Genomic DNA, 27,166 nt, shown 5'->3' with positions numbered 1-27,166 from the left:
CCAAAATTGGCCAAAAATGTCATAGTATATATGTGTAATGTGAACATTTAAACAATACAAACAATACATTGAAGAAACTGTGTTTGTTGTAACAGTGTCTTTTCATTTACTTCGCAGGTCCAGTGAAGGAGACTTTTGCCCACAATCCTCTCAAGCAGAAACCTCCCATGGCTGCAAGATCAACTCAAGCCAAGCAAGCTCAAGGCAAAGCATCGCCATGGAAGGATACTATTGTATAAATCCTTTCTTGTAGCTTTATAATATCAAAGAGATGATACATGTTGTACATATTTATGAATGGAAGAGTGGGCAGGTGAGGGAAAAAAGGTTGAGACAATTAAAATGTCAAATCTGCCTCCAAACACCCACTTCTGTGTGCGCGTTGTCTTTGATATTTGAGTACGTAGAACATGAGGGAATGAAAGACAATTTTCATTTATGTTGTTCATTAACTAGTAATTTTATTATAAATATGCATTTGAGCTCAAACATTAATTTAACAGTCCATAGGAAAAAAAGAGTTACTTTGTGTAAAAATAGCCCTTCATTAGACCTGACAGATAGCAGGATAAAAATGCCTCTACTCCACAGTAAATGTGAAGTTAACATACTCTAATCTATGTTACTCCTCGCTCTGCTTATTGCAAATTATATTCATAACAACATTGAGGCTGTTTTTTGTATGGTCAGCATTGGTGGCGGTTTTCAGGACAATCTCCTATCCACGTAAAGAATTAAACCATATTTGTCACCTTCCACTTTGATCAGAAAGGTATCGTGTATCACGTACGAAATTTCAAATACTTGACATATCAATTAAATACTTCTTGGCTGTTCTGTAATACAAACAGGAGACGATTTCCCTGGGCATACATTTAACTGTTCTCCTGAAAGCCAGAGTCAACTGAAGACTTTGCCGTCAAGCACCCAAGTGCCATCATACATCAACATTATCACCGGGTGATGATTGACAGCTGGGTCCATCTTAACCCCAAATGTTCGTTCTGTAGAGGTCAAAGAAACGACCGGCCAAGATGAGTTCAAGTAGAGCTTCTTGTTTGTGCGTTGTCCGCCTCCAGCTGGGTGTTGAATAACGCCTACTCTGCTTTGTCTTCATCCATTTCAGTGAGGACAGAGTAACACACCTTCTGAATCAGCACGCCAGATTTAGCTGAAAGAGGAAAAGGGGCAAAGGTTCGATTGAACTTCCTCTGTATTGCCAAATATCAAAAATGTGTTGTCATTCAATGTCTATACATATACCTATATATATGGTATGTAAGGAGTTAATGGTGTCAGTGAGTCGGTTAGCATCAAGTAGCAACTGGTCGTGACGTCAGGCATAAGAGTCTGAGCTCCTGCTCTGAAGCCTCTAAAATCTACATTTGGTCGCTGTTGGGTTTTGCAACTGCAAGTTTTAGAAGCGTCACCTGCAGTCACACATTTATTTGAAGATGTCAGCTGTCAGTCACACTGGTGTCCACTCACGTGCCGTACTGTGTCGTCACTTGTCTCAACAATATCTTCAAATGTTTGGCTCATAAACCAGATATTGTGTCATTTTACTGTCATAGAAAGGCAAAGAAGCCAGAACTGAAATCTGATTCATATATTATCAAAGTAGTTGGCTGCCAATTTAGATTTATTTAGAGTCAATGCATTTATTAATAAACAATTCACTGTTGCGCTATGAACAGTAAAACCATTGAATGAAAAAACTGCAGCTTTTGACACTTGCTAATTGACCACAGAAGTAAAAGATAACTGAATACTGCACTCCCCCTTGGTAACCAACCAAGTATATCCATGTTTTGTTTTTTCTTTTTAATTTAAAAATGTTTCAAAGGAGCAGCACCAGCAGCATGTCTATTAATTCAAGGAATATCTCTCTGTCTGTCTGTTAAGAGTTTCACTTGAGCCACTGTGCTTGGACAAGAGATATAGGTGGAAATATAACAAATATGGCTAAAGGAGCCACTTTACACATGCCTAAAGACAGTCATGCCTATAGAGAAAGGCAAGGTGCCATGCATATGATGCTGAGTCAGTTGAAGCCCATGATGACTTTAAACAAGACACTATAACACGGGTGCTTTACCAAATTTTCAAGATGTAAGACTATTATATTTAGTGAGTGTATTGTCACTAAAGGGGACCGTTGCTCTCTTACCAATGAAGCGGCGTAGCCACATCGGCCTCTTTTTGGCTGGAGTGTAGCAGCAGAGGAAGTAAACGGGCACTCCTGACAGGGCGATGCCGATGCCGATCAGGGAGTTGACGGTGTCACTGTAGAGCGGCACAACCACGAGGAAGACGGTGAGGAGACAGAAAACGATGGGGAAGAAGAGACTGAGCTGTGGGACAAGGACGAGAGAAGAAAGATTTGAGATGATGGTCTGAATCCCTGCAAACTGATTTCTTCTGCATTTACCCAAGTCTTCAATTATTTGACATTTAGTCGCAATCATTATCGATATTGACCGATTTGAAACTTTTTTTTACTTGTGATAAAGCTTTTTGACTGTATTGCCCAGCCCTGTGTAGATTTATAAAATGTGCCAGTGACTGCTGGTGACGGCTGGACATTTCATTCATTCATTCCAACAGCAAGGACAATGGGTGTTTGGAATTTGAATATAATAATACTACCCACTGGCTATATTCCTCACTGCGCCTTAGGTGACGTTAATTTCTCACAACTATCATCACAACATTTGCTGCTACATTGATTCAGTAACATCTCGGTACCAGCCCGAGTGACTGCAGTACATTGTTATCCCCATTTACCTTTAGGGGTCTCTTCCTGTCTGGCTGCTTCCACCGCAGATACAGTTGCCCCAAAATGGACAGACCCACAAATAACCAGTAGCTGAAGCTGTAGTAGTTAATCAACCTGAAGACGTCTTCCACGCACAGGTATATTAGAGCCATGATGCCCTGTAGAGAGATACATACGAGAAACAATATGAGTCCCACAAAGAAACAATGGAAAAGACAGAAATAAATAAGATAGATACATTAAATGTTTACACTGCTCAGCCAAAAAAAAGTCACACAGGTAACAACAGGTTTTTGATAAGCTTGTCACATTTATTCATGTGTGAAAATGATGACTCATGCTCCCTGAAACACTTTTCCATAGTTTCAGTCAGAAAGACCTGGTCCTTCAGCTGACCTCATGTTGAGGACACATAACCCGATCAACTGAAGCAGCCCCTGTCAGGCTTGTGTGGTCGGCACTAACGGAAATATTAGTATAATTGAGCATGTGACTTTTTTTCGAGTGTCGATAACAGATATCGGAGACATTGTTATGGTTGACTAACGTTAAAGAGCAGTGCGGGGATGGGAGTGTAGCGGTGGACATGGATCATGCACAGGTAGTCAGGGAGGTGGCCCTCTCTGGAGCCCACGAAGAACAACCTGTACAGACACCAAAACAGCAACAGGAAGTATAGATAAATGACGGCGATGGACATGAATGACAGCGAGCGGGTCATTCTGTGCACTAAATGTTCAAATGTTCACTGAAAGGATCAAATCATTCACCTGGAGGCTGCCAAGATGGAGGCGTTTAGTCCTCCGAAGCAGGACAGAGCCACAGCCAAGGGAATGGTCCAGTTCATTACGCCAAACACCTGGTCGGCAAATGTCTAGACAGAAAAGAAGAAGAATCTTGAAGAAAATCTGCACTTCACGAGTACAAAGCTCAATTCTGATCGTTCACCAAGGACTGTCGGTTCTTACCACAGCGACAGCATCGCTGTCCAAGATTGCATTGATGGGCAGGACGGTGTAGTACGCCACATTGGTCAGAATGTAGATCACAGTCACTATGGGCATTGAAATAGCAATTGCCAGCGGCAGGTTCCTGTAATTCACACAAAACAACAGCAGGGGGAAGCAAATCAGATGAGACACAGAGGCTGAGTCTGACACTGGATGGCAATAGAGTGATTGTGAGAGGTAGTCCGGAGTGGATTGACCCTGTGGTTGAGCTAAGGATGGGGATTGGGATAAAGTGGGAGGGGGGTGCGTCTGACACTTAATCTGCCTGGGAACTCTGTGGTCCAATCACGTGTCGTCTTGCTTCATTTGATCAATGTTTGGCTGCATGGAAAGGCTTAAAGACATGTTTTAATGTTGATTTTCCCAATTAACGCCACATCAAACTCTTTATGACCTTTTAACTACATCTATTGTTAGTGTACAGTAACATGTAGTTAGTGAGTGATATTTAGCAACATAAAGGGAGTTCTGACATCTACAGGTATTGAGTTGTTGCTTCTCATATTTCCACAGTTTTGCCTTGCGACACTGAGTAAATGTGAGTTAGGGTTTGCAGTTTGGTGGATTGTACGAATATTTGGAACATTTGGTACAAAAATGTATACATTTATACCAAATGTGGTTAAACTGTGAAGTTATCGTCCTCACCTCTCTGGGTTTTTGATCTCCTCTGTGACAAAGTTGAGGGTGTCCCATCCAGAGTAGGAGAACAGAGCCGAGTACAGAGCCAGAGCGATGTGCCCCGGGTCCTGAGAGGAGCCATCGAAAAGGCCCTCAAAGTTCTGAGTGTGGCCTGGAAAATTTAAATTTAATAAAACATTATTAGTACCGTTATAGTTAAATTTCTTGAAGAATCATCCTATTTTCCATTCAGTTTGTTTTTAAATTAACAGCAGGAGTCATGGCAGCATTGTTGTTTTGATAATGTTCAAACAGTAAACAGGGTAAGGCATCAAGGAGGATTTTGTCGTTAATAGTCTGCACCTTCTCCAATCTTCACCAGGCCGGTGATGATAACAGCGATGAGGGCGATGACTTTGGCGTAGGTGAAGAAATCTTGCACCCGGGTGCCCCACTTCACATAGGCACAGTTCACGAAGGTCAGCAAACCTAAAACAGAGTGAGATTATAAATATGAATTCTGGTTCCATTCACACACTGTGTAAACTGGATGTGTGCCAGCGTGTTCCTTTGGAAGGGTATGGCTGATTTAAGGAAACGCTGCTGCTGACTCAAGCAGACTGTCCTGTTGTTTTTCAGACGAGGAAACAGCTGAGTGCAGCACATACAACTACACACACACACACACACACACACACACAGAGTGTCTTGTTTATGCCAAAGGTCAGAGGAGAATGAGCAGACTGGTTCAAGCTGAAAGAACCACTTGTTACGACCAAGATATGAATAAGATCGCTGAACACACAGCATGTCAAACCATGAAGCAGATGAGCTACAGCAGCAGGAGACCACACTGGGTGCCACTCCTGCCACTTCATTCACTTAAAGTGGCTGGTGAGTCTGACATGTGATCTCCACCTGATTTAAAACAATGGTCTCCCTCCTGCACTTTAAGCATCAGTCATGTTCAAGAAAAACATGTTTTTTTTTGCGTCTCCCTCCTGACTTATCTGCCTTTGGCCTCCGATCAGCACATGATCCGTCCAAGTTCATGACTATAGAGATAGAGAGGAACATGGTGTCTGCTCATACTGAATAATGTGGTTTTAAGTAAGCAAAAGTGAGGGTCACACGTGTAATTATGCTGTCAAATCATATAAAAGTGCACATATTTAGAGTCAAGCTTACAGACTGCACTCATCAGCCCACCCTGAGCTCCACATCACCCAGGCGTTTTAAGAAAGGACAAAAGCAGGATTACATCACCACCCTCTCCTCGACACTGACCACTGGTGAGCCCTTCAGTCTCAGTGAAGCTAAGAGGAATCATAACATTATCGTCCTCGGGCTTAGTGACAGGTAGACGATCAAAACAAGTGTGTTTTCAGCGGGACGCCTGTTCAAGCACAACAGAACTCAGTGGCTCAGATGGAGGCAGCCAGCGATGAGCGACGGAGAGGTAGACTGCACCACACAGAAGCAGAGGCGAGCTGTGTTGACAGTGGAAGGTTAGAAGGGTGGGAGGTGTGAGATCGGGTTTGTGAAGCCAGCGGCCTGGCAGCGTAGGTCAAATAGTGTCCAGATGTGAACTGAAATACAGATCTTTAAAAACGCATTCACATACTGTAAAGTCACGTGTGAATGGCTTTGAAAGTGTGCTGCTGAACAGCCTTCACTTTACATGAAATATGAAGTAGTTCTTTGTTAATTCTGTGTAGCAACTTTTTTTTTTTTGGATGCAAGTTTAGATTAGGTGTCAACTTTTTAATTTCAATTTTCAATTTTGTCTCCAGACTTTGAAAACCCAGAGAGCAAATCTTCACTTTCACGCTTCATATGTTGACTGAAAATCACAAATAAAATATAGTCATCTGATACATACAAGATCAACTATATGATTGTATGATGTTCCTTTACAGTAAATATATTTCACCACAGCAGATCATATTGGTCTAACAGAAGAATATGTAAATTATTAAACAGATATGTAATATAAAACAATCAGACAAAATAAAAAATGTTGTTTCTTTTAAATTGTATGAGAAATAGATTATACAAATAAAATTGCATGTTTGACTTGCTTTACACTGTTGATCTAATAAGCAAACCTTTCTTGACTTCCGCTTTAAAAAGAATTTCTAATGAGAGAACTTTTAATAATGTGTATTATTACACATACATACACCCTGAAGTGAATTATTAATATTTCTAATAATAATAATAATAATGCATTACTATGTTATAATTTCAAGTAGTGAGTCAAAAAATCTGACTTTGCATCTGATATTTTACTTATTAGGTTGTTATTATTTATTGATTAAACCCATCATGATTTTGACTTATTTTGAAAATGTAGAGTTTATCTTATCTTTTTTTTGTTTTTAACAAAATCTTACTCTAATCGCTAAATTATAAAGTTGAATTGAAGTGGGTTTAGTTTATAACTTCACTTGAGAGCCTGTTTGTCTCTGAGGTCAGCGTGTCCCTGCAGTGACGACTTCTCCTCACAGCTATCAGCACTCAGTTCTCCTCCTCTGAGCACAAGCTTATCAGTGCGTGGCCTAAGTGTGTGTGGAGTCATATTTAAATGTGTGTGTTTGGACAGATGAGTCATATTTATCTGCATATATACACTGCACACTTCCTCATTCAAGGAAATGGAAAAGTGGGTCCAAACTTTTGACTGGTAGTGTATATATATTTTTAACCTTAAATATTTCATTTATTGCTATAAAAAGCAAAAAGCTCTGCCTGGCTTTGACCTCTTTTCTCGCGTTTCGTTGCTTCAGTGACCAACTTGTAAATGCCCTTTTTGATTCTTTCAGTCAGCACTTTCTCAGTGCCGCTGTGTTCTAGTTACCTCAGCAATCTGGGCCATGTCCATACAGAATGTTACCACTGCCTTTTGCTGTTTTTTTAATTACTTAAATCTGCAGTGATTTGTGTTGTTATTATTCTGCCTCAGTTTGGTCTTCTTCAGAAGAAAATATTATTTTTATGCTGAGTCCTTCATCTGTCTCAGTCTCAGTCAAGAAATGCTATGAGACCTGACTTAGGGAGCGTTTGTGTGTATACAGCAGCAGAGCAGAGGTAAGCGGGAATTTAATTTAATTTAATTTAATTTAATTTAATTTAATTTAATTTAATTTTATTTTATTTTATTTTATTTTATTTATCCCTCTCTTTCCCAAGCGAGTCAAGGAACTACAGTAGACTTCATATACCAAAACCCAAAAACACACATTCTGGTTAGTTTGTCCATTCAGGCTGCTATAGAAACATGTTGGCTCCACATGGCAGGTGCCATAAAGCAAGCATACGTATGAAAAGTTTTTATGAAAACCCAATCATTTCGCATTTACACAAATATACTTTTTTTGTTGTACATTCAGTTTCCTTTAAGCAACCTTAAAGTAACCTTTAAGCCCTCATGTACCACACAATGCTGAGATTGGTTAACTACATCTCCGAGATTGAGTAAAACAGCTTTTCCCATCTACTCTTCCTAGGTTTTAAGATGCTTACTTCCTCTTTTGTTTGATATCAGTGGTTCTTTCTGCTGCAAACCTGCTGACCTCAGCTATGGTGTCACCATATTTCACTTCTCTAGTTCTTAAACATCACGTGCTGTGTCTCAGATGTGAAACCAACAGTGGCCATGACAGACATCATCACTGATCACCGTCATGTGTTGAAATGGATGAGTCAGAAACACACACACACACATACAGCTCATTTCAGATGTGTACTTACATATACACGCAGCAGCCAGCAGCCTGTTGGCCAGGTATGGAGCTATACAGGTGGGGAAAATAGGTTGCACCATGTAGTTGGAGAACGTGATGGCTATGATGGCCTGGCTGGTCGGCTCGATGATGAGCAGCGACGTCCACAGGCGGATAAAGGCCATGAACCCGCCAAAGGCCTCCAAGATATATGCGTAGGACGCCCCTGACTTGGTGATGGTGGTCCCCAGCTCGGCGTAGCAGAGGGCTCCAAACACGGAGAATATGCCACCGACAGTCCACACCACCAGAGAGAGACCGTAGGAAGCGCTGTGGTTGAGGACGCCTTTGGGTGAGACGAAGATCCCCGAGCCGATCATGTTGCCCACAATCAGGCAGACCCCGTTCAAGAGGGAGATCTCCTTCTTCAGCTTCATGGAGTCGTCAGTGCCTTTAGACTTCCCAGATGGAGCGGTGCCATTACTCTCCTCTTGTTGTGGAGCAGCCGCATAGGACGCCATTGTCTGTGTCTTAATAGTTTTCCTTTTTTAAAGTTTAGAGCTGGAAAAGTGTTGAGCTATCCTCTGCAAAATATTTCAGTCACAATCGAAGACTTTTTCGTACTTTTTCTCTCAGTTATTTGTCATCATCTCCTGCCATCTGTAGAGGAAACACACACAGGGTCACATTAGTGATGCTGTGAACTTCTTTGGTGTTTCTGCAGTGTTGCATTACTACCTCCCTTAACCTTTACCTTGGCCGCAACCTTTATTCATCCATAAAAAGGTTAAAGGTGATCTATAAAATATGCAACCTTTCAGGTTTAGAATTACTACATTTCTACAATTTACTACAATCCCAGTTCAAATAGTCCAGGGTGTGGTTTGTGAACACACAGAAATGAGTTGTTACAGTATATCAGGGGTTAGTTACACTGTGTTCATGTACGTACATAACAATCAGACAACTGGTTTTTATGGACATCGACACTTTTTGATTATTGGAACACCTATCATTCTGGAAATGTCCTCCATGTGTCCCTCTCTACTCACTAAGGACACCAGTGAGTGAAGTGGTGACTGTGACAGATCCGTCTCACCAAACACTTGTCTTAACAGAGGCAAGAGTCCTTTGATGTCTTTGATCAGAGAAAGGGTAGCAGCGCAACATACCGATTCCCTCTGCCATAAGTCAGTATGATCATTGTGAAGAACGAGAAGGAAAAGTGGAAAAAGAGAAAGCCATGTCATTTTCTACAGCGGCCAAGTCAGACGTGTGTGTGCGCAGTGCCGACTTTGATGATTTTCGTATAAGAAATGAAGGGTGGATAAGTGATATTGGTAGAAACGCAACACATATGACTTCACGAGCCGTTATTACCGAAAGACAGTCGTGGCAAAAGAGAGGCAACTTGTCAGTTGAAGCCCGAAACGCGGGTGCTGCACTAGTGTTTCATTCATTTTCATGTCGGCAACAGGTGGAGATTAAAAAGGGAAAGTGTGTCTGCTTTAGAGTAGCAGCGGAGTCACAGTATTATGACACGATAAACAATAAAACGAGATAACAATAACACAGTATATATGCTATGTTATGTTATGTTGTATGAGAGGCAGAGTGTTGGCGAAACTTGCCTAAACTTTCCACTTTGCTACCATGTCCCTTTCATCTATTATTTCAACACATTTTTCTTCTCTGGTTGAGACGTTTCTGGAAGGAGTAGTGAGGCTTTTTAGGTTTGGAAATTTGTCAAAGTTTTACAAGCTGCGTTATTTGCCGGGTGTGCGTTTACAGGCCAACAAATTAAAATATAAATAATGAATATATTTGCTGGTCATTTTATCACTTAATATAATACAGTTCTTGGCCCGAGGCCTGAAACTGCAACGCTATTTCCGCACTTTTAGACCCACTCGTAGGGGGACGGAACCTCACTCCCAGAATCTAAACAGTGTCCGCCATCTTTGCTAACAGTTACGCTAAGATATTTCTCAACTCAGGGGAAACTGAGGTTGGGAAGCATCATTTTTCAAAAATACTAGCTCTATTTTAGTAATACAAAGCTAAATGCAAATTGGTGAAGTATTCCTTTAAGATTGAAACAAGTACTGTATTTCCTGTTTGTCATATATCAAGCAAAACGAAATAACTGTCTTGTTTCAGTCCTAAACCCATGAAACGCACACATGTTCACATGCCACGGACACTAATGTTCAACAAACGTGAACAAAAAACATAATACGACACTGGTGTGGACACTGTTGAATTTGAGAGTAGTTCTGTGGATTGGAGAGCCATTAGGCTGCATGGCAAATGGCCTTTTAAGGTTGAGTGTATTGACAGAGGGGGGGGGAGCGGAGCAAACATGAAAAAAAGCCGGTTCTTCAGTAGTAACCATAAGCAGAGGAAGAATAACTGTCACCGATAAACATGCAGCAATAAGCCTACTACACTCATGTGCAGAGTGTCAGCATACTGACTGATCACATGTTTTCTTGCCAAAGTTCATGATCCACAGCAGTTTCAGGAGTACAGTGATGTGAAAGACACATGACAGGCAGCATGTTAATTCACCGTTCTGTGCGCTCCAATAGGTCAGAGTCCCACTGCTTAAATGAGCTTAAGCTTGGTTTAAAATGATGTAAAAACATGCGTGTTTCATTTAAACTTAATGAATGCTTCCTCATGGCCACGTATACAAATGTGAAATGTATTTTGTGTGATTTATTAGTCTGAAAAGATGTCTAATTATCCAGAATATGTTCAGATAACATGTAATGTGTGGTTTCCAAGAAGGTGTCCCTACATTTGAGCTGTTAACATAAAACCCCGCTCCAATTTCAGCCAAGTATATACACATTTTAACCCAAAGGACTGAGCTTGATCAAACAACTAAGAACAGTGACTGAAATGGAATCTGCAGCTCAGACAACAATGTGTTAATGTAAAGTCAAAGTTGAACCTCTGGACAGTAAATGGAAGTGTGAATTATTCAAAGAAAGATATAAGGAAGGACAATTATACAGAGAGTGAGATAACCTGGTGTCACCATGCACATGCAAGAACATACATTCTGTAGATTCATCACTTCAGAGTTGAAACAAATATGACTGATGGAACCGCTCACATACCTTGGAGCAGCAGCAGAGCAGCAGCATGGGCTCATGGAGGAAGTGAAGGATCAAAGAAGAAGCTCAGTGGAATTGAGTGTCCTTGCTGGATGATCAAACGTGAGGCGGTGAGAGGCGAGGCTCCTACAGAAAGAGAGCAAGGTCCACAAGCTGCTGATAAGTCCTTACTCAAGATTACATCCCGGATCCATAAAATCTTCTCCAATCAAGTGTGCGGAGTCAATGAAGTGTTTCTGCTATGTTTTTTTATGGCCTAATAAAGAAGTGATCAATGATCAATGCAGATCGAATGCAGGCTTTAAGGGAGGAAACAAGGCAAGGCAGCAGGATGTTCAAACCGAACCTTCACAAAAAGTGGAAAAAGTGGTTTTCTGATTTGTCACTCCTTCCTCCTAGAAATAATAAGTAGGATACATTTCAAAATCCTCTTATGATAGCACTGACTTTGATTTGATTTCAATGATGCACTCAAGTACATCAAGCCAAAGCCCTCACGTGGAAGCACATTATAAGTTAATAAATGATAAACATGTGTTGTAAACAGACTGTCCTATGATTGGTTACATGAATCGCAAGGAGGGAAAAAAACGATATTTAGAAGATACAGTAGTTATTGGTGTTAATAGAAGATTTGGGCGCACCTTCTCCAGACGCGGCTCTCCACTCGATTTGGGTCCAATATCGCGCAGCAGCAGCAGTTTTCACCAGTCTCTATTTATTTTTTTCTTTTAAAAAGTGAAAAAGAATCGTGGATTGACCTCTCCTCGCAGTGTCCTCACAGTGTCCTCTCGGTGTCTCTTCCTCCTCCTGCGTCTTTACGCAGCTTCCCTCTGTTGTGACTTTGCTCCGTGTACCACCTCTGCGCTTTTATGTGTTTTTTTCTTCTTTCTTTCCTTTTACTGCCAAGGAAACGAGTCACACTCGGATGGGTGGGGTGAAGGTTATTATCATATCATCACTGATAGAGGAACTGTTGATGGCAGAAGCCCTTTGATAAATGTCACAGGAAAGCTTTTCAGGGATGTTATCATGCAAATGTACCTGAGATAGTTTTGTAAAACAATAACCAAAACAAAACAAAACAGAAGAGATGTTTTGATCGGTTGATGAAAGTGGTCCCCTGTTTTTTGTAAATTCACCTAAAATCCTGGATTTGGAAATGAATTTTCTCTGTAGTTATTATTTTATTACTAGGAAAAATATGTGTGCAAATAAGTACAGTACATGTACTAGTACTAGCAGTAATAATATGAATACGGGTAAATAAAATTAGCACAAACAGGGGTAGAGTGAATCAGCTGATTCCAATTTTACTGATTTAGTTGCACGTAATGTTTGCGTTATTAATTTATGGGTCTTCAAACTATGGACAATGGCTCCCTCTTGTGGATTTCTAAAATAGGACATGTCTGTGTGTGTGTCTCTAACTTGTGTAATGCAGTTAGTAACATTTTATTTGGTGAACCACTTTTCCAAAAGACAAACAATTGTAGTTTGATCAATAGTTTCGCTGCCATTTTAAAAACTAATATCATTTAAAACATGTACTTTTGTCAACGTGATATTGACAAATTTGTCTTGTTATACAGTATGTTCTGTTCTATATTTTGTGTGGACCCCAGAAAGAGTAGCTGCTATCTTATTGACAGATATCGACGTATTAATATTAATAAATCCAAAAACCCAATTCAGGCTGTGGGAATCACTGTTTAGATGAGTTATCATAGACCATTTTAATCATATAATTTCAGGACATCTCGTAACAGTGTTTTTCACCAGTGTTTTATATTTAATCTACTTTCAATCTGTGACTTTCAGTCAGCAGCCACAAATCACACAAAAACATGAATGACAATAAAATCCCTTTCTTAAAATGTCTGACAGTATAAGTTTAAATGTGAGGACCCCCTGAGACCTGTTGTTCCTCTCTGAGTTATTTGTATATAGCAGCTGGTGAACACATTAATAAACACTGTTTGTTGTTTTGTAACATGTTTGCACAATGGTATGTAATAAATCACATATTAGGTGAATAAAATCTGCTCAGGGATTAAAATAAAGTGTAAACATTTGGTTTGATTTTGGTTGAGGTTGAGCAGTCGTATGTTTTACTTCAACATAAATACTAAATGACCTGATTTGTAGATAATTAAACAGCATACCAGGCAAAAAACCACTATCTGTCTATCTTTAACATTTAATGTCCTACTTAAGTGACACTCAATCACTTAAAATCTAATGTCTGATTTGAGATAAACAACTTCTTTGTCCTGCTGATTCTTCATTCATGGAAGGGTAAATATGCAGATTACATGACATTTCACACCCTAAGAAACTTTTGGTCTTCCTGCTGAAGATGATTAATGTCCATGCACGTGATTAATGCTTATTGAATGATGAATGTGTTACACTTGATCAAAGTCTTTAGCCATCACCATCACACCTGTGGACTTTTGCTTGCACACCTCCCCGTCTTTCGTTTACTGTCAAATTGAAAACTCTCAAATATATATATATATGTATAGTTTAAGCCTTTTTTTCTTTCTTTCTTTTGTTTTTGTTTCATTGATAGAGACACATCCCCTTCCTCACAATCACATGTGGACAAACTTCTCACACATGGCTCCCTTTGTCCCGCTTTCTGCCCTGGCCATTCTTTTCCTTGGTTACTGGTTGTCATGGTTTCAGGAGCCCCTGTAAGCTAAAAAACTGGAGGGATTAAAGGCAGCCATTTTGGGGACAGCTGGGCCAGGTTGGTCCTTGTTGCCCCCTGTCCCGCTCCCAGTCACTCTGGGGGGAAGAGGGGTGGCATTGTGTGAGGATTAGAGCTTCCTGTGTGTCAGCTCATTACACAGGGTTGGAGGGGGGAGTACAGGGGTGATGGGGTGAGGAGAAAGAGGGAGAGAAATGAAAGAGAAAATGAAAGAGAGTGCGTATGAAAGAGAGTATGACAGAGAGGGGAGGGCAAGGCAGGAGAGGGAGGGAGGGAGGGAGGTGGCGGCCTCTACAGCTGCACCCTCAATCACACTCATACAGGCTCTGATTATCCTTTTCACACACTCACACAGTAGTGGGGAACTGAAACATACTAAAAGACACTGAGGGCAAAAAAGGCAGAATTAAGAGACAGCTAGTCAGCACTGCAGACAAAGGACTGCCCTCCCCAAACTGAGTGCTGGAACAAAGGAGACTGCGCGTACATGCAGGCGCTCACAGAATAAGAGTCATGCAAACAGAATACTTAAACAGATAAATGTATTCATGGAGACAAATGCTTTAACTGAATCCAGACAAAAAACCCTTTAACTCTTAAAAACAAGCATCAAGCGGGTCTCTTCATTTTGCCATTGTTTTATTTATATTTTACACATCACATGGGAATCATGGAAACATACAGCATGCTGTCATTGCTACAAAAAAAGTGTGTGGATGGGGGGGGGTTACAAAGGGTAAAACAAAGCATACAAATACTAAACTTAGCTGAATGTAGTGAGTGCAGACAATTTCTGCAGGAGCAGAAAACTCTCAAGTGCTTTGAGAGGGAGAGAAGGTGGGGTGGGAGGTGGTAAAGGAGGGGGAGTTTTGTTGTTGCCTCGACACGGCAGATGAACAACAACAAAACATTTACAATCATCAGTATGAATAAAGTCAATTCCGTCTGTCAACGTTTATAGCAGTAAGTACAGGGCTGTTCACAAAAGTCATCAAACACCATCAATATTGTTATTATCATCATCATCGTCATGCTTATCATCTTTGCCCGCATGTGTTTGCTCCGCCCCGATGTTTCGGCAGCACCAGACACAGTGCAACGTATAGTGCGACGCACATGAGAAACATTCAGCAGCATCACATTTGATAAAAAGAAAGAAAGAAGACAGTAACAATAAAAAGGTATAAAACATAACTGCAGCTCATATGTACAAATGTTGGCCAATACTTTTTGGCCCGTTTTGGTATGGAGTTTGTTTTGTAATATTCTGCACTCTCCACTTTAGTTTCAAAATCAGCTTACACTGGTTTAATTTTATACAGTATGCGCCGAAGTTGCTGTCAGCACAAAGTGCACAATTTACAATTAATTCTCATCATGACAATGCTGTGAAGAGTTTAAGATACTGTAAGGCCTCACTGTGGTCTTTGAGATACAAAAAATACATAGCTAAAATACTACATTCAAACGTCTCTTGTAAAAGTACTACAATATAAACTAGATCTATGTGTCTAATATAAATGGTAGACATTAATTTCAATCAATACATCTAAAAAATAATTCTTATTCTATAAAAAAAAAATACATTCCTTTGTCAGGACCCTTTAAAAACATACTCCAACTAACTTTCTACACAGTAGTGTCTATAGGCTCGTCTGCCACATCAGAACCAATAGGAGGAGAATCTGTGCTATCGCCTTTCTCAGATTTAGCCAATTTCTGCTTGTCATCTTGCTGTTCCGCGTTCTTATTGGTTGAATGTGAACTGCGATCTTCTGCCGTGTCGTTATCACTGACTTGTGCAGTGGAAGGGGCAGTGGTCAAAGCTCCAGGGTGAGTTTTCATATGTCCCTGTTGAAAGGAGACACAACACAATGCACATTAAAACAACAATATCATCATACATGATATTCATTTAAATATCTTCATGTTACAATAGAAAAAAGTATATGATTTTAAGACTTTAAACACTGTGTCAACGCTTACCTTAAGTCCACTACGACTGGCATATGCCTTTCCACATTGGGAACAGCTGTAGGGTTTGTCCGGGCGGGGAGTCTGGTTCCGTGGTGCTGGGACAGAGGGCTCTGGAATCTCAGCAGGTTTTTCTGGTTCACCATAACCCTCCTCAAATGAAGTCACTTTGTCCACATCTGCTTCCGTCACTGGTGAAGCCTCTGTAGGTGTGGTTTTCTCTCCCTTCCCATTACTTTGGGTTGCATCGTTCTCCTGCGGCACATGTGGCACACTGGCCTCTTCTTCCTCTGGGATACCTTTGGGACTGGCAGGAGGAGTGAGTGCAGGTGAGGGATTTCCGGCTTGGGGTTTTGTGTCAGAATCAGTGCCAATCATGGGTTCGTCTGTGGAGGTGGCTTCATCAGTGCTAACCTCTTTTTGAAGTGTATCATTTCCTGCCCTAGACTTTGAAACACAGAGAGAAAGAGGGATGTCATCACCCTCTGTTCCTCCATTCATCACAGCTGAATTAGAGCCAGCTGAGGGTGCCTTCCTTAGATCAAGATGGGTCTCTTCCTCAGAGTGCACGGAGCCGTTCATAGGGCTACCATCACCAAGGGAGTTGTCTCCCAGATTCAGGGGGTCCTCCACTCCTGCTGTGGTGGATCTATGGGTTAGGGGTGGGCTAATACTGGGTGTTGAGCCCTCAGATTCTTCAGTCTTCACAGAAGTAACATCAGCAGTTTTAGATTTCTTAGAGGTGGATCCGGATTTAATCGCATCATTTAGAGACTTGGAGCCTATTGTTAAGGCCAAGGGAAGGAGTTGTTGGGCTTTAGATTGGGAGTTAATATCATTCTCAGCATCATCATAGACGGCACCTTCTATTCCTGCACCATCTTCGGGTGGTATGTCTTCATCAGTGGGTATTTGCCCTCCCAGGTGCAAACGGATGTGGTGCTGAAGAACCAAGGCATTGGTAAATTTGCGTGGGCACAACGGACAGGAGTTCATGGCACGGGCATTTGGCGGTCTTGCGCGGTGGGTGGCCAGGTGAGCCCTAAGGCTACCCTTTGTAGAGAAGGAGCGGCCGCACAACTTACAAGGGAATGGACGCTCTCCCAGATGTGTGGCCTGGTGCAAACGAAGAGCTCTAGGGCAGCTAAGGACACGCAAGCAGACACCACATTGGTTAGCAGTCTGGGTACTAGGGAGAGAAGGAGCGGTTCTCGTAGTTGAAGTTTCTGAACCTAAGACTGCATGACTGCTCACTAGCCCCACAGCATTGGCACTTGGGCTTAGGCCAAGTGCAGCCAACATTTCCCTGCGATAGGCACTGGAGGTGGTGGTGAGGTCATGGCCATGTATGTCCCCATTGACTTCAGCAAGTGTTTGTGAGGAGGTGGATGGAGAGGAGGCACTTCCTTGAGGTTGCTTTTCAAGCTTCTGTACCAGTCGCTGCAACTTAGAGGTGTCTGAGGTCTGGGTTGAGGTGTTGGGAGAGGATGAGGAGGGAGAGGAGGTTGATGATTTGGGGTAAGGTGGGAAGGGGTAGGGTAGCTGATGAGAAGTCAGGTGAGAAGTGGATGGGTGGCCTGGGGCCCGGAGAAGTGCAAGGTGATGAGGGGAGGTACCTCCAGGGAATAGAATCTTGGGGAGGTGGGCCAGTTGAGAGTACGGGGAAGTTGTGTGTAGGGTAGAATGTGGAGGTGTGTTTTCATCAAAACGCTGCTGCTTTGCACCTTTAAACTGACTTCCCATGGAGGAGGAAGTTGAGGTTGACGAAGAAGGCAGTACAGAGCTTGATACACTAGCAGCAGCTGCAGCTGAGGCTCTGTTCAGCTGTAGCAATGAATGGGCTGTGGACAGCAGTGCCATGTCCACAGTGGGTGGCAGAGGTAGAGAGGAGGGGGAGGGCCGGGAGGATGAACCAGACAGGAATCCTAAAGCCATGTTTTCTGTCATTCCCGGAATGCTTCCTTTCACTCCATTAAATGGCTCATCATCATCTGCCCGCCGTTTTCTCCGTCTCTGAATCGCACCAGGTGCAGGTCCACTCTGTGTTTGCTCAGACAGAGCTGGGGGCAACAGGGAGAGTGACAGCTCTGGGTTCTGCTCTCTGTGTCGCAGAAAATGAGCTTTGAGGTTTCCTCTGGTTGTGAAACGGCTCAAACAGACTGGACACTGGTAGGGCCTTTCACCTGTGTGCGACCTGAGATGGATCTGGAGTGATGAATCACTGCTCAGAACTTTCCCACAAAAACGGCAGACATGTTGGGGGCGCCCCAATGAGCCCAGAGTAGAGCTGGACTGGAGGTCCTGGGAATGGCTGGTTGTAGGAAGGGGAGGGGTAGGGAAACTGACACCATTGCTATGGTTAAATGAGGATGTGTTTGACGATTTCTCATGGAGGTAGCGTGGTGTTAGGCCCAATGATAAGGACAGTGGGTGTAGGGAGGAAACAGAGGAGCTGATAGAGGCTGGAATGGATGATGAAGATGAGGGAGGCAATGCAGAAGAGGTAGAGGAGGATGATGTTCTGCTGCCACTGACGTGTGAAGAACTTGATTTGGAGATGGCTGACTGGGGGAAGAGGGAAGATGGAAGGCTACTCAAAAATGATGAGGCTGTGGTCACTGGAGTGGCAGTGGAAGGGTGAGTTGGTGATGAAGACACTGCTCCTATGGACTTCTGGTTGTTGTCTGCACCACTAGCTTGTGTGTTGTTATCTTGCCCAAAGACAGCCCCTCCAAGCCTTAGAACCTGCCTACAGATCTCTTCTGTGATCTGCATCTGGTGGATTTGCCTCTGCTGTAAAATCCGCAGCTCCTCAAGGAGAACGGCTAAGGTTGGAGGCACCTGGATATGTCCCTGCTGCCCTGGAGTGCTGGAGGACTGCTGCTGACCTGGACTGGAACTGTTCCTGGCAGGTGGCACACCCTGAGAGGATGCGGATGAGGAGGAGGAGGAGGTAGTGGTGGTGGCTGAACTGCCCATTTGTGGTGAGGTCATGGTTGAGTGAGAATTTCCTTGGTGGGACAGATTGTGTGAACCAGAGGTTTGTCCAAGGGGAGGAGGTGAGTGAGTCTGGGAAGACAGCGATGGGTGAGGAAAGTCTGGGGAGAGGGAAGAGTGGGTGTTGGGGAGGGAGGTGGTGAAGGGGGCAATGTGGCTGGGCCAGTGAGGCGGAGGTGAACTCTCGCTGGGTAAGGAGGGCGCGTGGAGCCCACCGGGGGATGGGCGAGGGGCCAGAGGCGGCTGGCAGTCTTGGAGAGAGGTGGGGGATGAGGATGAGGATCCTGATGATGTCACTTCAGAGCCCAGAGATGTGGATGGTGACTTCATTCCCAGGCGGTCATCTGAGGATTGATAGAATTGAGTTAAGAAACTTTTTTTGAAAAGCTGTGTGTTTCTCTGCAGGATCTCTAATATCAACTCAGACATTGATGTATTTTAAATTCACTTAAACTTTTTTAAACTTTAGACTCTGTTTAATTAACTGTATCCAGTAACTCTTTACAATTTTAGTTTTCAAATTTGAGTACAGACCACAAGATCATGTTTCACTTCACAAGAAATGCCTGCAAGGTAATGGCCTTGAACAAGCAAATAAACAAGTGGAAGAAACTCTGCACTCTTTGAAATGTCTTGTCTCAATCTGTGCTCTCCCCAGCAAAACTCCTCAAACATCTTGCACACACAAAAAGGCTTACAGACCACCTTGTCGCTATAGCAACACATTTTAGAGGACAATGGGCATCACCAAGACAACCCATAACCCCTCTTAACCCACCCCCCCATAGCAGTTACGTCTTTCATCTCCCTATTCACCCTTCCCCCTTACGTCACAGTGGAGGTCAAGGGTCAGGCCATGCTAAGGGTTCTGGGCACTGTCCAGACACTGTGATTGGTCAACTAATCTGACCTCTGCTACTCAGGGGTCAAATTCTTTCAGAATCTTGAGCAGAGAGTGAGAAAGAGTAAAAAGAAGGGGGAGGGTAACAACAATGGAGAGACAAACTAACTATTCCCTCCTGGAGAGATATAGTGATGGAATGAAAGACTGTACCTTTGTGAAATTCTTTCTGTGGTGACTTATAAACAAACCTAAACCTGCAGGGAAAACATAAATAAGCCTAAACTTCCACCACTTTAATTTGTAGAGAAGTTTACCTGCACAGACTCGGGTGCAAGCCCGTGAAGCTTTGCAACTTAGTACAAGTGCCAGAGCAATCTCTCTCCTCTGAATCTTTTTTCCCATCCATCTGAACCCCCAACTGTGTAGGAGTATACAGTCAATAGGGCTGGAGGGGGGAGAAATAAAGGGGAGGGAAGGTATTGAGGAGGTGGAAAATAAGGGGGAGAGGGGTGAATGAGGAAGAAAAGCATGGATGAAGAGCAAAAGACGAAGAGAATGGCAGGGTGGAAGATTAATCTTTACCAAAAACACTGTCTTCCCATCCCCCCACCCATGCACCTTATTGTTAACAAATAAGAGAGTGTTCTAGACTAATCAAAGACCTCCAGCAGTCAGCACTGTGCAGCCTGTTGGTTTCCTATAGTGGATGCCCCGGCACATGAAAATGGCCACAGATTTATGTTAGTTAATCCTGCTCTATATTCACATCACAGTGACACGTTTATTGGCCCCAACCAAACTTCATAAGGCCTCCATTTAGTGGGGACCAACTACAATGAGTGAACAAGCAGGAGAATAAAACTAACTTAGACGGTTCGACCTACAATAAGTCTGCGTAAATCAATAAAAGTGCTAAAAGTGTAAATTAAAAAACAAACAAAACTATTTGCTTTTGTTTTAAAAAGGGTGAATCACCAATTGGACATTTGCTGCGCAAACAACTTGCCCTTTTTCCCCAGAAACTCCAAAACACAAACTTGTAAAGATGTTTTCTTACCGTGAGACAGCAGTCGTGGGCCACCCGGATCCGCGTTAACGAGATGCTGGGGTCTCTTCTGTTTCCGGCGTGACATGATTCACTGCGACTCACAGTGCAGAGAGGGGGGCATCGGTTTGGTGAATGGCACTACGCACGTTTCTTTGCGCACTAGAACGCGCTCCTGAAAAGCATCCAAGCATCCAAAGTTCAAAAGTCGTGCAAGTCCCACAAACCTTTTGATTTTAAAAGAGGGGAAAAAATGTCTAAAGTTATATTTCGAATGTTGAAAGAGCGGCTGTGATGTAGCGGAAAAGACAAAGGTGTTGGGAAATCCGCAGGTCTCCACCGTGTCATATGAATCTGCCCGTGAGAGCGTGTGTGTGGCTGTTTTGTAAAGTCTCTTCTCCCCCAAAAAAACTTGTCCAATTTGCGCCCCTCCTCTCCTCTCCCACCATCACCACCACCGCTCTGCATGCACATACAGGACACACACACACACACACACACACACCATATACATACACACACACGCCATACACACTCTCACACACAGAACCACTCCTTGTTCCTCACTGTTATTTGCATTTCAATGGCGTGTAACACAGCCTCTCTGCTCCTCTCTTTCTCTGTCTTTCTCCCCTGGCTTTATTTTTTTCCTTAACACACTCATAGCAGCTATAAACTTCAATATGACAAAGAGCTGTCACAGCTGCTGGATGCCAGAAAAAAAAACTTATTAAAACATATATTTAAATAAAAGCTAAATATAAATGTTTCAATCATGGAGTATGAAGGGAATTAAATCAGAAAAGGTGTTTGAAAGAAGTCAAAGTGACTACTTGTGCACTAATAAATGATGATAAACATACAATAATACTTGACTGGCAGGTGGTTTCCATCAGAAGATGTGGGGGGGATCCCAGCTCCCTTCACAGAGGGGTTTATTTAACCAGATAATGAGTGAGTACACACTGCAGTGATATTGATTTCTATAGGGCCAATTATCAACAACAGTGCAGTCAGTGGTTGTTGTGTGCAAATGGGGCCACACGGCATCCACATGCATGCATGCATGTATTTCATGTGTTATCACCAACTGCATAATAAACCCCTCCCCACTCACTCACTCATTCACTCACCCCCCTCCATTAAAAAAGCATCTTACACTGGAGCTCTATTTAAAAGGCAGAGAATAGATGGGAATCTTTGACAATGGCGAGCTGGACACAGTTGAGTGAGCATCTCCCCCTCTCTCACTATGAACCCCCGGATCCACTGCTGCACAGCACAATGCCCCTCTTTCACCCCCTGCCTTTACTCCTGTACCATGTGGAGAAATGGATAAAAGAGAAGAGAGAGAGAAAAAAAAAAGTGGCAGGAGGAGGAGGAGGACCATATTTAAGTTGGTGTCTCACATAGATCCACGCATAAACTTGGTAAGAAGACAGGGAATTATTTGATTTGAAGGAAGCTAGACGTCATTGTTTGTCCAAAGGGTCACAGGTTTGGATGTTGAATAAAGTGTCTGACTTTTTTTTTGTATATTAGTAGAACATGTTTAGTGACAATAAATTAATGATTCTTACAGGTGCCCATCAAAAGCCTCAGTCTCAAAGACCAAAGAACAGCTTGTGCCCCTGCATGGGCCCCCAGAACCCTAAACTCTTATAAAAACATATCTATGCATACATGAATTCAAATTAAGTGCAATAAAATAGGACACGCTCCTGTTGTTTTAAAGCTTTTTATTTATTGTGGTGTGTCTCATATTTATTAGTGGGTTTTCTGTTTGAGTAATGGCGACTTATTTTGTCCTGTACAATTTAAATATTCTATTCTTTCCTATTATCTTTTAGAAAAATGTATGCCTGTGTCATTACCATGTGTCATTTTGTCAGATATAATAAAACTAAAAGCATTTTAGGATGCCGGGTAAACATACAGTACATTTAATTAATTTAGATTATATTGGCAAATTCACAGAGCATTACACCTCTCAGTCTGCCAGAGGTTATTAAAAGATGAGAACAGATAGTATAAAAAGTAAAGGTAAGAAATAGAAAAACAAAGTATAATTAACAGTAAACAATGAGAAAATAATAAGAAAAAAGAATTTATACAGCATGGGTGAAGAATGTACAGTATAAACTGTGTAAATCATTGTACATAAGAAATTGCATTGATGTGTGTTGCAGACTTATGTGGATTAACATCAGGTGCACAGTAATAAATATACAGTATGTAGTGGTCTGTTCTACACATATCAAACACCAAGCATTTTATAAATATTGCACTAATACTTAATATTTATTATTATTTTAATAAATATTAGCAGTAGTTTGCCTTTTGTACGTTCAGTAACAATCAGCCAATCAGATTAGAGCAGTCATTTCTCTTCACCTGCTGCTTCGCCTCCCTGTACACGGAAGTAAACTTAAACAGGTAAGTTGTGTGTTTCTCGAGATAAAGACAATTAAGTTTTAAGTGCAAGTGTAGGTTTAAGTTAACTGGAAATTGGTTGCTCTGAATGTCAAAACGGTTGTGTATTTAATTTCCTAACGCAGTGACGTCAGAAATTAGCGTGAGTAGTCATGCTAGCCTGCTATTGCTAACACTCCATGGCAGTTGATGTAAAACAAACTTACATTTACTTAAGTTACATATTTGGACTATTTAGCCCTGTAGTTATATAATTTAATTGTTAATTGTTACTATAATCTGAATAATCTAAAATTTAGTGGAAAGTGGAATAAGCCTTATTGTTCACTTATTTCTTACACTTAAAACACAATGGGGCATTTGTACATACAAAAACATAAATATGATGAATAAGGTTGGTCCCTGTAAACAATGTAAATTGTAACAGTCTAGGTGAACCAAAATAAATCTGTGAATAGAATTTAATTCACCAGAATTAATTTAGTTTAATTTAAATTATTTATCAATTAAGATATTCATTTGCATAAAAGCACAACATATTTACATCAACTTACTTCATATCATCACCCTAACGTAAAACCTAACATAAAATCTTCAGGGAGAATTTGACTGCATACCCTGTGAATAGAATTTAATTCATTAGAATTAATTTAGTTTAATTTAAATTATTTATCAATTAAGATATTCATTTGCATAAAAGCACAACATATTTACATCAACTTACTTCATATCATCACCCTAACGTAAAACCTAACATAAAATCTTCAGGGAGAATTTGACAATGCATACCCTATTAAGAATATTAAGTAAGGACAACAAATAGTCCTAAAATGATGGACATTATTAAGGATTAAATACAAAACCAATTATTCAAGATTTAAATACTAAACAATTGGATAAAATTGTTCAGTTGCAGTTTTACTGACTGATACTGTGATTACTTTTAAATTTTCAATTTAATTTTTTAAGTCTAACTCAGTGTCAGAAAGTGTCATTGCCGAGTAGATATTAACATCTAAATGTAAATGACTAGTCCATTGTCCCTCACTGAACGCAGTCACATCCATGTCTCTGTGCGACGACACCCTCCTGTGTAATTTCCCAAAGTGCCGGACCAAGTTGAGTGGCTTTGCGTGGGTCACAGCCTGCTCACATGTTTTCTGTGACCAACATGGCTCTGGTGAGTTCAGTCGCTCTCCTGTCACCTGCCCTGCCTGCTCCTCTGCACTCTCTGGGAAGCTGGACATTGTGAGGACGGAGCTGTCGCCCTGTGAGGAGTTCAAAGCCATGGTGCTGGCAGGTTTACGGCCAGACATAATTTTGGACATTAGTGCCCGCGCTCTGGCCTTCTGGAGCTATCAGGTCAAATATTTTTCTCTGTATGTCTATGAACTGCTTAATTCTGTTTATGTGAACCTGAGTTGTCTGTGTGAGTCCCTTTTCTAATAAATCACCTAGCTTTTAATTCTCTTCTGTAAAGGTCAATCAGGAGCGTATGTACCAAGAGTACAGTCTCTCACGGGCTGAGGCACAGCTGAAGCAGATGGAGAAGGTGTTGAACCAGCAGAACCAGTCCAGAGAACTGGAGCTCACTGCCATGAGAGGGGAAATGACTTCCCTGAAGAAAGTAAACCACAATTCTAACAATTATGTGCATAGAATTAGAACTTAAGTATTTTGTGTTGTAAAATGCTCTCTGACCTTCTCTTTTGCTATATTGTAGATGAGATAAGATATAGGATAAGCAAATATCCAGTCATTATCGCTCAATGTTCCTGTTCACTGATGATGGAAAAAAATAATGGTATTATTTAGTTATAGTGTGTAACTTTTGGTGATTTCTTTTTTGTTTTTGTTGATATTGTTCTGCCACCATTTGTTCTTCTTGAAGAGAAAGGATTACATTATATGTATGCTGCATGCTTTATCTGAAAACAGGCTCTAAAAACAGACTCTGTCTGTGAAGTATTAGACCTGACTGAGGGAGCATTTGTGTGTACAGCAGTAGAGCAGGGGGACATGAGACTTTTATCCTGTCAAACTACTGATTGTCCAGGTTTTTTGAGCAGTAGAATTCACTTCTAAACTTTTCGTGGCTGCTTCTTTGTGTTTACTATCACACTCAACTTGTTTGCAGTCATGTCACTGTATTTGTCATGATATGAAATTAATCCCTTCCTCTGTGCAGCACCTGCATGCAACGCCAATGTGCTAAGAAACACAGAAAAGTTATATTAAGTTGATCGACCACTTCAGTATTGAGTGAACTCATGTGTTTCAATGTAAACAATATTTGTTTATATCCAAAAGTTACACACTATAGTATGTTAGGGCTTGATTTTTTGATATTTTTACATTCGTCAGGTGATGGAGGAGTATAAGAGGAAGTACAGCGAGGTGTCTGAGAAACTGATGGAGAGGAACAGGCAATACCAGAAACTACAGGGGCTGTACGACTCTCTGAGGCTGCGCAACATGGTGGTGGGTGTTGAGGAGAGAGATGCAATGCCACAACCAGCACATACTGACTTCAACGCTGGTAAGAAGAACATAATTATCCAACAAGTTGTACCCTCTTGATACAAATCACACTTTGTGGATGAGAGGTTGTAGGAGTTTGATTTATCAGGTTCATTTTGGTTCATGGACGTCATTTTTAGATTTGGAAAACATTTTTCAACATTTTCTGACATTGTATGGACCAGACAAATGATTAATCAAGAAAATCAGAATAATTGATTATCGAAATAATCGTTAGTTGCAGCCCATAATTTTTTTAATGTGAGATGCTTCAAAAATGTTTTCTGTTTACTGTTTGATAAATTAATTCATTAAATTATTATTTTAAACATAAATGTAACCTTGCAACACTTGCACTTGACAAGAATGGCAACTTTTGGACAAACTTAAGGACTTCTGGTGTGTGCCTCATTAAATAATCATAAAAATAACTGTTAGTTATGGGCCTTAGCAGCCTGGAAGAAAATGTAAATAAATGTAATCTTGCACAAATGAGAAGGTTCAAAATTGCTGTTGTGTCTTAGAATTAAATGATGAGCTGTCACATTGTGCATCTGCTGATTAATGAGAAAAGGAAGGAAGCACATGTAAAGTAACACAAAGGAAGAAAAAGCTGTGGGTGTTTTGTCCAAAGGAAAAGGTCATCAAGAAAGAACAGTGGGAGCAATGAGCTGATTGTCTATGTCAGGGAATTTTACTCAGTGTAACAATAAAAGATGTCCATCGAACTCCTGTGTGTCACCCAGGAATGGCTCGACAGGTGACTCCCCAGAGAAGCCCTCAGTTCCTGTTCCCGGGCCCTGATGTGGACAGTCGCTTCTTCTCCTGCCTGGAGTCTGATGGAGCGAAGGCCTTCTTCCACTTCAGCTCTCCTACCAGGGAGAAGGTCCGGCCTTTCATGAAGAAGCACTGAGAGGTGCAGGTTTCCTTATGACTTTAACTGAACTACCATTGCATTACCATACCAATTTTTCTTTAATATTAACTTAGTTGGAGGTGTTCATGCCAGCTGCTTTATTGTTATTAGCTGCAAACTTGAGCAATAATAACAAATGTCTGTGGACTAAAGTTGTAGTTCAGGTTTTGATGCTGTCTTTAGGATTTTGATGTTGTAAGTTGAGTAAAAATAATTTGAAATACATTGTAAACAGTCTTTTGGCAGAACATCCTCAGTGTACTAGACAGATTTTTTCATTACATAGATTACGTAACATCTTTACCTGCTTAAAGGTAGTGTGTAAAATTTGGCAACATTTATTGGTGAAGTTGCATATTCCAGCCATATATCCCTCACTTCACCCTGGTTCGAAAACTTAAGTTCGTAAACCACTTACTCCCAGCAACAAAGGAAATGAGCGATTTTAAATCGAGGCAAAC

The 27,166-nt window shown here is 41.5% G+C and overlaps 3 protein-coding genes across 4 annotated transcripts; 1 reads left to right on the top strand and 2 right to left on the bottom strand.

Moving 5' to 3' along the window:
* Positions 1–441: 441 nt before the first annotated feature.
* On the bottom strand, positions 442–12,128 carry LOC122767233 (Y+L amino acid transporter 2-like). The gene is made up of 11 exons (XM_044022650.1): positions 11,905–12,128; positions 11,264–11,386; positions 8,164–8,795; positions 4,774–4,899; positions 4,438–4,582; positions 3,748–3,871; positions 3,550–3,653; positions 3,327–3,423; positions 2,788–2,937; positions 2,171–2,354; positions 442–1,171 (listed from the first exon to the last, which is right to left on the bottom strand). The coding sequence occupies exons 3-11, from the start codon at positions 8,654–8,656 to the stop codon at positions 1,098–1,100; spliced, it is 1,497 nt and encodes a 498-aa protein (XP_043878585.1). The 5' UTR covers positions 8,657–8,795; positions 11,264–11,386; positions 11,905–12,128; the 3' UTR covers positions 442–1,097.
* A 2,470-nt stretch (positions 12,129–14,598) lies between these two features.
* Positions 14,599–21,122, bottom strand: si:ch211-212k18.5 (sal-like protein 2). The gene is made up of 3 exons (XM_044020227.1): positions 20,849–21,122; positions 15,963–19,291; positions 14,599–15,827 (listed from the first exon to the last, which is right to left on the bottom strand). The coding sequence occupies exons 1-3, from the start codon at positions 20,922–20,924 to the stop codon at positions 15,606–15,608; spliced, it is 3,627 nt and encodes a 1,208-aa protein (XP_043876162.1). The 5' UTR covers positions 20,925–21,122; the 3' UTR covers positions 14,599–15,605.
* Positions 21,123–23,219: 2,097 nt separating this feature from the next.
* On the top strand, positions 23,220–26,928 carry LOC122766250 (E3 ubiquitin-protein ligase CCNB1IP1). 2 transcript variants are annotated; one of them, XM_044020961.1, is made up of 5 exons: positions 23,220–23,272; positions 24,327–24,631; positions 24,750–24,896; positions 25,634–25,808; positions 26,536–26,928. In XM_044020961.1, the coding sequence occupies exons 2-5, from the start codon at positions 24,335–24,337 to the stop codon at positions 26,700–26,702; spliced, it is 786 nt and encodes a 261-aa protein (XP_043876896.1). In that variant the 5' UTR covers positions 23,220–23,272; positions 24,327–24,334; the 3' UTR covers positions 26,703–26,928. The 2 variants fall into 2 exon arrangements, with proteins under 2 accessions (XP_043876896.1, XP_043876895.1); XM_044020960.1 differs by lacking the exon at positions 23,220–23,272 and having other exon boundaries at positions 24,210–24,631.
* The last annotated feature ends 238 nt before the right edge of the window (positions 26,929–27,166 follow it).

This window comes from Solea senegalensis, linkage group LG3 (genome assembly GCF_019176455.1).
Source record: "Solea senegalensis isolate Sse05_10M linkage group LG3, IFAPA_SoseM_1, whole genome shotgun sequence".
In the NCBI taxonomy this organism is placed as follows: domain Eukaryota; kingdom Metazoa; phylum Chordata; class Actinopteri; order Pleuronectiformes; family Soleidae; genus Solea; species Solea senegalensis.
Note: the sequence above shows the minus strand (reverse complement) of the source record. Positions and strands in the feature narration are given on the sequence as shown.